Source organism: Dendropsophus ebraccatus, chromosome 1 (genome assembly GCF_027789765.1).
Source record: "Dendropsophus ebraccatus isolate aDenEbr1 chromosome 1, aDenEbr1.pat, whole genome shotgun sequence".
Taxonomy (NCBI): domain Eukaryota; kingdom Metazoa; phylum Chordata; class Amphibia; order Anura; family Hylidae; genus Dendropsophus; species Dendropsophus ebraccatus.
The window spans coordinates 159,269,991-159,283,820 of NC_091454.1; the positions used below are offsets into that span (position 1 = coordinate 159,269,991).

A 13,830-nucleotide genomic window follows, 5' to 3' on the forward strand; every position below is an offset into this window, starting at 1 on the left:
ATAGACATTACAGAGATATACATATAATTATCCGTACATGAGGAGTGAGGTCCCTCCTCGCATGCATGAGCTTACACACTATCAGGAGGGGGTGCGAGACAGAATGGCAGAGGGGCAAAGTGCTTCATTGTTCTTATGGTCCGGCCATCATTATAAATAAGGCAGTGCAGGTAAGGGGGGGTGAACCTGTCACCAGCCAATGCCTGCATGCACAGGTCTAAGTGCTTAAATGGTTGGCGTGTATGTATGTGTCTGTGTGTGTGTGTGTGTGTGTGTGTGTGTGCATGGTGGAGGTGTGTGTCTGTGTGTGTGTGTGTGTGGGGGGGGGGGGGTTGAGGGTAGCAATCAAAATTAGGGAACCTGGGAAGCCTGCTTGAACAGATGTGTTTTAAGGGCACGTTTGAAGCTTTGTGTATTGAAGTTGAGTCTGACAGTCTTGGGTAATGTATTCTATAGAACTGGTGCATTTCGGGTGAAGTCCTGGAGACGGGAGTGAGAGGTGCGGATCAAGTTGGATGTTAGTCGTAAGTCATTAGAGGAGCGTAAGGCATGGGTAGGACGGTAGACAGAGATGAGGGAGGAGATATAGGGAGGTGCAGCACTGTGGAGAGCTTTATGGGTGAGCAGGAGGACAAAGACAACATAAACCCAACATAAATATATTACAAACCATATAATAATCAGTTCATACAGGTGTTATTGACTTCAAACAAAGCGTATTATAATCCTATCCATTTTATTTTCCTTTTTATTTTATAAACACCATCCGTTGACATGCTGGGAATAGTCCCCACAAAGTCAAAAGTTTACATAAATCACTGTAATGCTTTAAGAGAGCACTAAATATAACAGGAACATCTGGCAATGGAATAAAAATGGAGATGGCCCTTCCTGTAAGTACCTGCAAGTCTGGGTGCAGGTTTGTATGCAATTCTCGGTTCTGTCTTTGATGCAGTTGTTTACCTTTGGCCACAGCCAGGTGTAGATCACGGAAGAAAAGCTATAAGGAAAGGCCCATGGGCTTCCCTCTAACGCTAGAACAAAAACATGAAAAATATGTTAAATCTTACAAAAAACAAACAAACAGAAACACTAGTAACAAAAAAGCATATAAATGCTGAAAGATAGTTTGAGTAAAGGATAAATATTATAATTATAATGACAAATGATATTGACAAATTAAACAGGTTTCTTGTTGAATTCACAGGTAGAATATAAATGTGATGGGTTTTTGGAGAAAAATCGTGATACGGTTTATGAAGTATTGATTGACTTGCTTAAAACTAGTAAGGTTTGTATGTTTATCATTGGCGTGATCTTATTCACATGTTTTTTTTTTTTACTTATTGTGAATTGTTCTGCTTGTATAATGTGAAAGTCAATTTATTTCTTGTTACTCCTTTGAGACATTCCTCACTGGATCTGCTTGATAGCCAGTCTTTACATCCTGAGAAGGGATTCTTTACAGTAGAGAAAACAGCCTGTTCACACCACATATTGGCCCTTGACAAGCAACTGTATATGTGTCCTATTATAGGTTCATCCTTATGTTGTAAGTGCATTGCTTGTGTAAATATATGATACAGTCTAGTAAGGAACAACATTTCTTTTTGAATTCCAGTTCCAGCTTTGTGCAAATTTTTTTCAAGATAACACTGCATCCCCTACACCTTACACTGCAGCTATAAAGGTGAAATCTGCAAGGCCCGTCATCAAGTCTGCAAATAAAGAGTTGAGAATGACTGTGGGCAGCAAGGTACTAAAAATTCTGTGCAATGTATTTTAAATGATTTCTATAATTCTCTCTAAAAGGGATTCACATTTCTGAAACAGAAATTTCAACACAAAAATTGCAATGTTCCTGTGTTCCCCCAAAACAGCTGCTTTCAGATTAATAGAATGCACAGAAATTTCTGAATCAGGATCTGCTGTGTATTATTCCACAGTAAGGGCGGGTTCACACTTCGGAATTCTCGCGGACAATGTCAGCTGTCCGCCCGCACATCTGGGCGCCTTTCCGCCGGCCCCATAGACACCATTCTATGGGCTGGCGTATTCCGCTATTCGCTGAAAGAAGTGTCATGTCACTTCTTTTAGCGGATCGCGGAATACGCCGGCCCATAGAATGGTGTCTATGGAGCCGGCGGAAAGGCGCGTGCCCGTGCGGGCGGACAGCTGACGGAATTCCGCGGACATTGTCCGCGAGAATTCCGTAGTGTGAACCCGCCCTAAGACTTGTCTTGTGCTCATATATACTGCATATAGATAGATATAGCTAGATACATACAGTGAAACCTTGGATTAGAAGTAACTTGGTCTGAGAGTCTTTTGCATGACAAGCTAACAATTTTAGGCTGGGTTCACACATCGTAAGACACTTGCCATTCTGTGACCCGGCCGTGTCACAGAACTGCCAGTGTCAGTGAAAATCATCCCGGCAGATACTGCAGTACCGGCCAGATGAACTTCATTTATGTTGAATTGGGATGCGGGCACACCCGTGTGCTCCCGCATCCCAATTCACAATTGCGGCAGCCGGAGCCGCACTCTCCATTGTGTGAACTGACATGTCAGTTTTTGTGCAGCCTGTTGCAATCCGGGCCCGAGTGTATCCTATGTGTATAGACTCCATCTGGGATTTCTCTGACTTCTATGCAATGTATATTTTGTATTAATCATGGCCATTGTTGCAAATCGGCAACTATGGCCGTGATTAATACAAAAGATACGTTGTGTGAACATGGCCTTAGGTAGAACGCTCCCTCATTTTAACCCACTGCTGCTTGATCAACTCTGCCACTGATTAGTCGCCTTCCGGCTCTCCTTCGGTGCCCGTTTGCATCAGGGACCCTGTAGAACTGCAGAGATTCTCTTTGAGTAGCTCAGCCTTATCTCCTCTCCCTGTTGCCAGAGGACTGAATGTGAGTGAGGCTGCTGCGCTCTCCTGCTCTGGTGTTCAGGCAGCCTAGATCCTGTGTGCACAGATGTAACCAAAGTGGTGAGTGCTTCAACTCCCCATGGCCTCTTCCGGACATCTCCTGCCACTGCCATGAATGTGTCGCTGCCATCTTACACATGGTGCTGGATGGTGTATAACTCAGCCAGCTGGCACTAGTACCAGCATTTACTGGTACAGTGGTCTTTATTGATACAGAAGAGCTTACCTACCTTATTTTTGGCTTGGGGAACAATTATTTCTTATAGGAAAATTCCCTTTTCCCTACAAGTGCTTCATATCATTTGTCACTTTTTTCTTGTATTTTCAGTTCCGCAACTCTCTGTGTTTACTCATGGAGACACTTAATGCCACCACTCCTCATTATGTCCGCTGCATAAAACCCAACGATGAAAAGCTACCTTTCGAGTAAGTGAGAACTTTGACTGCTTGGAGTTGTTTGGATGCTGCCTTCTCTTTGTTGTAGTTTGTATTGCCATCCATCCATCTATCCACACCAACAGAAAAACACAGATGTAATGAAGTGTGCCTGAAAGGCATACATGCTCCCAGTTCCCATTCCCATTGGTTGTACTAGGATAGACATAAGTATCATTACATATCATAAAATCATTTGGATTGTTATATGTATGCCTGGTTTTACCTCCTTTTTCTTCTCTAGTCTTTATTACTAATCGAAAGCATTTAGTAATGCAGCATTGGACCTTTAAAAATGTTTCATAGAAGGACTTGTATCTAAGCGTTTGCAGGATTTTACAGCTACATGTTTGTTTTAACGCTTTAATATACTGTGTTGCAGATTTGACCCTATCAGAGTGGTTCAGCAACTAAGAGCCTGTGGTGTTTTGGAAACCATCCGAATAAGTGCACAAAGCTATCCCTCCAGGTATGGCTTTGTATTGTGTTGGTTCAAGGTATAGCTGCACATAGAGCTAATTTGTCTGTGACTGGTTTAGGCTAAACCTTATGAGTACTTCTAGGCTCTACATTTAGTAGATGGGAAGGAAGGGGGGGCATATGGCTGTCATTAAGGACCTGTGAATTTTGGCTTGTGTAAGTAGCGTCATCTTCAACCATTCATTTCTAAACTAAATTCATTTGACAATTACAACAATATCAATCAAGTCTTTTCTTTCTAGGTGGACATATATAGAATTTTATGGTCGGTACAGTATCCTAATGACACAGCAGGAGTTGGCCCTGAATGAAAAGAAACACATTTGTAAAGTTGTACTTCAGAGACTAATCCAGGTATGGTATATATCATGTTTTATGTGGTGGTATGTATGTCCAGTGAGTATGCTTATCAGGATGTATATATGTACATATATGATGTATATGAACCTAGCACTAGCAGGAAAGCTTGAGGATTAGTGTTTGACTTGTCCTAAAATTATAAACACACAAAAACACAGAAAAATGCAACAGCTCACCGCAGCTCACATGAAAATAGTTAAAAGCATCCCCTCCCCCTCAACTGCTAAAAAAAATTCCCACAAAAATAATAAGGCTCTTGGTTACCATTTGCAAATAGTATAAACCACCCCACCATGATAAGGTGGCCTCATGCTCGGGGTGGACCCTACACTGTACTATGGCCTCTCCATGGCATGAAATATGCCTATGCTCTGGGCATGCAAGATCCATCTTATACCGGTAAAAGTAATTACACCACCTGGGTGGGGTGGAGTGCACGACCAAGTAGAGGCAGCCACTACCCCCATAATTTTGTCCCAAAATTATGTCTGTGGTGATAGTAGGAGGCTGCTGTAAAGTGATCTGTACAGCATTACAGCGACGCATGACAGCAGTAGATACATAGCACCAGCATAAAGCAATAGTAGCTCCCTGTAAAATAACCTCTTTAAAGGGTCTTAGAATAAACTCAGTAATGTTTGACATTCATCTTAATAGGACAGACTTTGTCCTATTCATTAAAGCAAATGTACCAGTGGTACATTGCTTTTCTGTTTTTACCATGAATAGACCGGCGCCGGCTGCGGTCCTTTTTTTGAACCGCGGGCCCGTTTCCCACGCATGGCCAAGATCTATTGCCGAGCACCGGCCTAGCCTGAAGCACTAGAGGCAGGCCGGCCTGCCCCCCCAGTGGGAGGGAAACCCCCTCCCCTCAATGACTTAGCTCCATTAGAATAAGAAAAAACTGTGGCACCGGCATCCCTGTGGCGGTCTATTCATGTTGAAACAGAAAAGCGATGGACCACTGGTACATTCACTTTAAGCTTGCTGTAAAGCATATCACTAATTGGTGTTAAAAACAGCTCAGGCAAGATGGCAACCTGCATAACAACATACAAAAAGGGTAATAAATTTATAGTCAGAAACTAGAAACAGATTAGAATTTTTATCTGTCTCTAAAAAGTAATAGAAAGTCTAGGAGAAAGGCAGACCCAGGCATTGGACATGGCGTGATGACGTCTAAATAACGTTACCAATGGTTTGGGGTTGGTGGCAGCTGGTTCACTTTAAGAAGGGATTTAGAAGGTTATTCGGGGACTCTGTGATTCGGGGAGCTTTGTGATTAAAAGGTGGGAAGGGTCATTTTCTACTGATATTGTAGATAATAGTAATAATAGTAATAGCCAAAATGTTTGGAGTGGTGGGCACACCCAGCAAACATGATACATAGTTCCATGAGGAGGTATTTAGGTGTTGCCTGAAATGTAAGACCCAGGTCTCTCTCCTGTGCTGAGGTGAATGGAGGAAGAGATGTGTATATCTTCTCCATAAATAAGCTGTGTGACACTGAAGTGGGCCTTGTAATAGCAGTTAAGGATAGAAATAGCGCCTTGAATGGTAGCAAGAAGCAGTTAATCTTTAGGCTGGGTTCACACTACGTATATTTCAGTCTGTATTGTGGTCCTCATATTGCAACCAAAACCAGGAGTGGATTAAAAACACAGAAAGGATCTGTTCACACAATGTTGAAATTTAATGGATGGCCGCCATTTAATGGCAAATATTTGCTGTTATTTTAAAACAACGGCTGTTGTATTGAAATATTGGCCGTTATTTACTGTTATATGGCGGCCATCCACTCAATTTTAACATTGTATGAACAGAGCCTTTCTGTGTTTTCAATCCACTCCTGGTTTTGGTTGCAATATGAGGACCACAATACTGACTGAAATATACATACTGTGAACGCAGCCTTAGTCAGGACTAGTTCATTTCCAGAATATTTGAGTTGTACATACAGTATTGTAAGAACATGGCAGGTGTCATGCAAACCCATCCACCAGACACTCATAAAGCCTCATAAGATGAGATTGTTAGGTGTATGTGAGCATAGGCAGTCCAAAAAGAATGTTTGGGGAGCCAGGGCAAAGTGTGGGCTCCGAGAGGAAAGCAGCCATTCCAAAACAAGGTCAATGTTTCTATTCTTGGGGTCTTTTTCACCTCCAATGAATATTTGAAACAAAGCATGAACTCTCCCAAAGAGTTAGCACACATTTTTTTCAAATTGTGTGAGCTTACCTTGGGGCAAATTCCCCTCACATAATGTCTAACTACTGATGAATGCCTAATGAGTGATAATGGGACACTGCTGTTGTATTGTACAGCAAAGATTGATGCTGTGTTCCCCATGGAGAGTGGGCACCTCTAGATATGTAGAGTTGGAGTAGGTAAACTGTTGCTTCATTGGTATCACCAGTCATGGGACAACCCCTTTAATGTTTGAAAAGCACTAGCATCATTTAGGGTTAAGTTGATATTCAATATTTGCATGTTACTAGGTAGCTTCAGAATATAAAAATAATTTTATATCAGGGCACCCACAAAGTACAGTCTAACATCATGATCAAGCAAAGTTGTGCACCTCTTGCTATAATGCAGTAAGTCATGTGGCCAGTAGATGGCTTTAAAACCACACAAATATCCAAGCAAATCTTATTCAAGCTTTGTACTTGTAGAACTGTTATGGTTACAGATAAGAGAAATTTAACAGAATGATCAAAAATGGAACATAAGGGGCCTAATTGATGGCCTATCCTCAGAAAAGATTTAGGGGGGGGGGGGTGTACAAAGTGTATAATAAATAGAATAATAGATAATAAAGTAAAAAGCCATTTGTTAAATGGTCTTGAGATAAATTTGGCATAAAACCAGTTGGTTTTGTGTGTGCTATATTCATAAATGACTTACATTAGGTCTGCACATATTCTATGTACTCTTCATTTTGTGGAAATACAATTCTTTATAGATGAGAGGAAGACGCAGACAGCTGCAGTTCTTACCAGTATTACACGCATTGAATGGCATTGATAGTGATATTTCTTCTTATGTATAAGATTTGTCTTTGTCTCCAGGATTCCAACCAGTATCAGTTTGGCAGAACTAAAATCTTCTTTAGAGCTGGGCAAGTTGCATACTTAGAAAAATTAAGGTCGGACAAGTTGAGGAATGCCTGTGTTATGATCCAGAAGAATATTAGGGGCTGGGTGCAGAGGAAGAAGTTCCTGCGAGCAAGAAATGCAGCCATTGTTATACAGCAGTACTTCAGGGGACAACGGGCTGTAAGGTAATCCAACCTTAATATTACACCAAGATATGGAAATATCCACACTATGTTTAGTCATACAATAGATGTTTGTTTAAAAGCAAAGAAAAAGATTATATAGGACCCCCCCCCCCCTTTACATAAGGACCCTCTTTTTTGATAAAGTGGTACTCTGGCATTTTTGTTACTCTTTAAATTAACTGGTGTCAGAAAGGCTGATCATGGCAACATATGGCAGTGCTCTGTAATGTCTCTTCTACTGGTCCTGTGCTTGTCTCTGCAAAGTAGCATATTTTGGGAGCAGTATTTGGGGCAAATTCATAGCAGTAATCAGATTAGGGTTTCCTAGTTCATCTGTAACCCCCCCCCCCCTTCCCCCAAGAGTGACCACATTCAGGGCTCTCATCCATGCCCCCCCCCCCCCCCGACACACAAACCATCAGGCGATGGTAACGTCTGTCTGTTGTTAATCCATTGTCTATCTGGTGTTCAATTCTTAACCATTGTTCCACAGTGCATATGCTTACCTTTTAGTGTGACACCAGAGCTAGCATGAACCCTAACTAGGCTAACAGAGTGTGTTATATGATCATGGCAGAAGATGGCAGTGTCTTGTAATGACATACCTAATTATAGAGCATGGTATTGCAATGGTGCCCCATTCAATACTATAATATCTTACACCAGCACTATATTGTATGGCGCTAACAAACACAAACCAGTTTGCAATCAGTGTATATACATTAAAGAAGCTGCTGTGTTCACATCTGGACTGCTGGAGTACTGTGGACTTCTATAACATCTGACTAGAGATGAGCGAATCGCTGATCTCAACAAAGCAATTCGCTCATCAAGCCCGCCATCTTTCAGCACTGCTCCACTCCCTGCCGCTCTACTCCAGGTTCCAGGAAAAAGATGGATCCAATCCTGGGAGACTGGGAGAATTTTCTGAGAGAATTATCCTGAGAGGAGTGGCAGGGAGCGGAGCAGCATTAAAAGGCGGCGGGCTTGAAGAGCGGATCGCTGATCAGACAAAGTGCTTTGCTTCGTTGAGATCGTTCGCTCATCTCTACATCTCACCATTGGGTTTGCTAGGGTTTTTTAAATTGAGGACGTATTGTATTAGATCTGTAGCGAAATGTGGTATGAATAAAAGTTATAAGAATTCTTCCTGTATCCAACACAGGACAATTATTTTCATTTTTCTTCTTGTCTCCTCTCCAGACAAGCAATAAGTGCCACTGCCATTAAACATACCTGGGCTGCTATCATCCTCCAGAAATACTGCAGAGGCTTCTTAGTGCGTCGAATATACCAGCTTATTTTAGTAGCCACTGTAACCATACAAGCTTTCACGCGAGGTTATTTGGCAAGAAAGAGGTACCGCAAGGTATGTTTATCTATAGCACCCTCTGCTAACTTAAACTATGTGGACAACATTGCATTGTTATGGGACACTGTACTATCTGCTGTCATGCAGAGCATTTCAAGGGCAACTATACTCAGTCATAACATTCATGCTTGTTCATGCAATGGGAACGTTCTGGCATTTATCGGTAAAAGACAGCTGTCATTTTTAAGAGATGGTCATCCTTTCCCGATAAAATCCCATAGTGGGAACATAGCCTTAAAGCATACCTGTCATTAGAAAAAAAAACTTTTGACATGTAAAAAGTTTTTATTGGTTGGGAGTGTTAAGAGCATGACAAGCCCGGAAAAGTCCATACTCAGCGTGCTCTCTCCCGGCTCTGAGTCACATGACCTGGATGGCTGCATAATGTAAGTCTATAGAGCTGTCCAGCTTACACTGACACAGAACAGGGAGAGGATCACATGGCAGCAAGGTCATGTCCCTGCTGGTTCTCCCAATTGGTCACAGTTGGAACACTCAAACCCCAACCAATTAAAATTTCTGACATGTCTCTGTCGGATAAAAAAAAAAAAAACAACAGAAAAGTGCAGCAGCAACCTGTAAGTGCTAGAAAGTACCATGTATACTCCCCCCATTGTATACATGATAACAAACTCCTCTAGAGATTTTTTTAAAAAATTAGGTTCTTAGGAAACCATTTCTTTAAATAGAGTATACCTTCTCACTGCATTAAGGTGACCTCAGAAATATTAGCCACAGCAGCATGCACCTAGACAGTGAGAATAGAGGCATTGGGAGTGCTGGCAATTTTCTTGCTTTGTGTTATATGTGTGTATGTGTGTGTGTGTGCGTGTGTGTGTGTGCGTGTGTGTGTGTGGGGGCTACCTCCTGTTGCCCTGCACTCAACCCATCTCCTGTGAATGTTTTAAACAGAGTTTAGTTGGATCCTTCATGACCAGTTGTAGGCTTAAAGGACAACTCCGGCCATAACTATTTTTTAATATGTTATTACTTACGGAAAGTTAGGCAAATTTCAAATGTACATTAATTATGGGAAATGCACATATAGGGCTATTTCCCTTAATTTAGTAGATCAGGGAGACTTCAGATTCTCTGAAATTCTGTGATGTCACGAATCGGGGGTGTAATTACAATGGAGTGTCCAGCAGGGGGCGCACTATATATAGAAGTCAATGAGTACCATATATAGTGCGCCCCTGCTGGACACTTCATTGGAAATACAATGGATGTGTATGTAATGTAATATACAGTGTATGTAAATGTAATATACAGTATGTTTTTGATTGAATACATTTATGGAATACTTTGGGGAGCAAGTGTCCTTGCTCCCCAAAGTATTCCATAAATGTAATCAATCACTACATTTGGAGGGCACCGAGCAGGGAGGGTAAGAAGTGCCATCTACCTCCCCCCTCCCTCCCTGCTCGGTGCTGCTGCCATACATACACACTGTACTACTCCCCCATCATTTGCTCATAGTATGAGCAGATAATGTGGGAGTAGTACCAGGGCCGATCTCCATGGTAAGCCTGCCGAACCGCTGCTCCCCACCGCCACCCGCCACTTCACTGGACTACACTGAACTACTACTCCCACCAACTGCTCATAGTGTGAGCAGGTGATGGGAGTAGTAGCTGGTTTATCGCTATCACATCGCCACTGCTGATGCCGCCGAGCGCAAGGGGAGCCGCTCATCACACAGGAGCAGTGCAGCCATCATGCCCCCTCCGCTTCCCCTCTTCCGGGATCCATCAAACTTCCCCCTATTCCATGGCAGCCTCCCCCCGCCTGGCCGCCGCTCTCCGATCAGGCCTGGCGGGGGGAGTCAGCCATGGGATAGGGGGAAGTTTGACGGATCCCGGAAAAAGGAGGAGGGGGCATGATGGCTGCACTGTGATGAGCGGCTCCCCCTGCGCTCGGCCGCATCAGCAGCGGCAATGTGATAGCGATAATCCAGCTACTACTCCCATCACCTGCTCATACAATGAGCAGTTGATGGGAGAATTAGTTCAGTGCAGTCCAGTGCGGCGGCAGGGAGCGGCGGTTCGGCAGGCTTACCATGGAGATCGGACCTGGTACTACTCCCCCATTATCTGCTCATACTATGAGCAAATGATGGGGGAGTAGTACAGTGTGTATGTATGGCAGCAGCACCGAGCACGGACGGAGGGGGGAGGTAGATGGCACTTCTTACCCTCCCTGCTCGGTGCCCTGCAAATGTAGTGATTGATTACATTTATGGAATACTAAGTATTCCATAAATGTATTCAATTAAAAACATACTGTATATTACATTTACATACACTGTATATTACATTACATACACATCCATTGTAATTCCAATGGAGTGTCCAGCAGGGGCGCACTATATATAGAAGTCAATGGTACTCATTGACTTCTATATATAGTGTGCCCCCCTGCTGGACACTCCATTGGAATTACACCCCCGGTTCGTGACGTCACAGAATTTCAGAGAATCTGAAGTCTCCCTGATCTACTAAATTAAGGGAAATAGCCCTATATGTGCATTTCCCATAATTAATGTACATTAGAAATTTGTCTAATTTTCCATAACTAATAAAATATAAAAAAAATTGTTTTGGCCGGACTTCTCCTTTAATTTAAGCCCAAGAGAGGACATTGTTTGTGTAGGACCATCTCTCTAAAGTTCATCTTATGCGGTGAGATGGTACAGTTTTTTGATCAAATGGTTTACTAAACCTCATTCAAAAAAAAAAAAACAATCTCTAGAGCAGTTTTTTATGGTTTGTATGATTGGGGAGGTGTAGACGGTAAGTTCTGGCACTTGCAGGTTGTTGTTGCTCTTTTCTGTTTTTTATTTTGCATGTCTTTGTCATTTGTCAAAAATGTTTTCTAATGACAGGTATTCTTTAACTCTCTTCATAAACCCCTTTTTTTTACATCATTCCTGATGTTAATTTTACTGGGGTATAGGGATGGTCCGAAATTGCCGAGGTTCGGGTTCGTATGAACCCGAACGCTCGGCATCAGATTCCCGCTGTCTGCCGGCTCCGTGCAGTGGGTGGATACAGCGGGAGGACCGCCTGGAAAACTGGGATACAGCCTATGGCTATGGCTGTATCCCAGTTTTCCAGGCGGTCCTCCCGCTGTATCCACCCTCTCCACGGAGTGGGCAGACAGCGGGAATCATTGCCAAGAGTTCGAGTTCGTACGAACCCGAACCAAACTCTGTTCGGACCATCCCTACTGGGGTATACTAAGCTAAGACACCTGTGTTGGTTTGGCTGGCTCTCACTACATTCAACCTATGAATGTACATCATCAGTAGGTTGAGAGTGGATAGTAGTAAGCAAGCCAGGGTAACTAAATGAATGAACAGTAATTGTGACGTCATTTAGAGGTAATAGTGACATTTTCGTCGTATTATTATGTCTTGTATTCAATTGAACCAGACTCTCCTGATTGGTTATCCTGGCATATGGTTCAGTAGTTCACTGATTGAACTAGATTTTTCTGATTCTCTCTTATGGCATTTGGTTTAATAGTTCATCTAGTCAGTAGTTCACTGATTAGCTCATTCATACACTTACCGTGTCAGTACGTGTAACTGCCATAGGTGTCACTGCTGAGCACAGCCATATACATGTGATTAAACTACACTCCTGGTTCCTTTCCCTCGCTTATAAAGCTCAGTAGGTCACTGAATGAAGTAGATTCTCCTGATTCGTTCTCCTGTAGCTCAGTAGGCAGTATAAACTGCAGAGTGCAGTATCACACTATGAGCTTGTTATATAAGTGATTGCATTAACAAAAATAATAACTAATGAAATGTGATCATTTTATGAAAATAATATCTCATCCAAACAGCCGACATTGAAGGTTCTGGGTGTAATAGAGAAGATCTGTTTCTAGTGACTTCTTATCAGTATCCCAGAGCCGGAGATGTAATAAAGTATATGAACTAAATGAGTCGATCTTTTGAACTACTCTTTTAAATGAACTAGATTATTGTGAACTAATCTCCAAAATGAACTAGATTTCCCATCACTAATATATATCCTTATAACATTGGTAGCCACATATAGCCACCATGGTACTGTGCTTTTTGTACTGGGACACGTTTTATGTTTTATTTCATGGTAATGGTGGATTAAAATTTGGATATAACTTTCTCTTGTTATTACTTATCTGAAGATACGTGAAGATCACAAGGCTTCAATACTACAGAAGTATGCACGTGCATGGCTGGCCCGCCGTAGGTTCCAGAACATCCGGAGATTTGTGGTGAATATCCAGCTGTCCTATAGGGTGCAGCGGCTGCAGAAGAAACTGGAAGATCAGGTATTTGACCTTAAACTCACTGAATGAATTGGTTCTGACTTGATGCTACTATATGTGATATGCTACTATATGTAAACTAAAACTCAATCCTAAATTTGTTGAACATTTGTGGTAGAGTTTTAAGAAGTTTCCTACCTTCAAGGATTATAGGGGAAATCCAGTCAGCCACCTGAATGTGATACACAGTCTAGACACAAAAACATTTCCAAAAAGGAGGAGCCGAGACCCAGAAGAGCCCCAGAGCCTCATCAGCGCTCTACAAAACTTTCTCCAACTGGTCACAAATTTCTTAGAAAAATCATTGAAATGAAAAGTAAAAATTCATTATTTATTTCAATTACATGTCAAAAGTTTCCCAGTGAGTCTAGACTAAAGAATATACAGACTATTAAAGGTGTTGCCCAGGAAATATTTATACTTAGCCATGCTGCCGGGGCTGACGTGGACAAGCAGCCCAGTAACAGAATCGGCAGCAGCGAGGGAGTAGGAAAGGAAGCATACATTACTGACATGTTCCCCGCAGCCTCGACAGCAAGGCTAAGTAAATTTTTCCCAGACAATCCCTTTAACATTTATGGCATAGATGATGTTGTGCTAGTTTGATGAGTGGATATGTCCAATGGGAGCCCCACAATAAGG

General features: G+C 42.3%; 1 protein-coding gene across 3 annotated transcripts in view; it reads left to right on the forward strand.

Moving 5' to 3' along the window:
• Positions 1–13,830, forward strand: part of MYO5C (myosin VC) — an 84,938-nt gene that overhangs the window by 33,551 nt on the left and 37,557 nt on the right. For all 3 annotated transcript variants that reach the window (XM_069982774.1, XM_069982766.1, XM_069982783.1), the window contains 8 exons: positions 1,208–1,291; positions 1,622–1,756; positions 3,267–3,364; positions 3,756–3,842; positions 4,096–4,207; positions 7,285–7,496; positions 8,700–8,865; positions 13,045–13,191. In XM_069982774.1, coding sequence (XP_069838875.1) covers positions 1,208–1,291; positions 1,622–1,756; positions 3,267–3,364; positions 3,756–3,842; positions 4,096–4,207; positions 7,285–7,496; positions 8,700–8,865; positions 13,045–13,191 — 1,041 coding nt within the window. The remainder of the gene's footprint in view (positions 1–1,207; positions 1,292–1,621; positions 1,757–3,266; positions 3,365–3,755; positions 3,843–4,095; positions 4,208–7,284; positions 7,497–8,699; positions 8,866–13,044; positions 13,192–13,830) is intronic.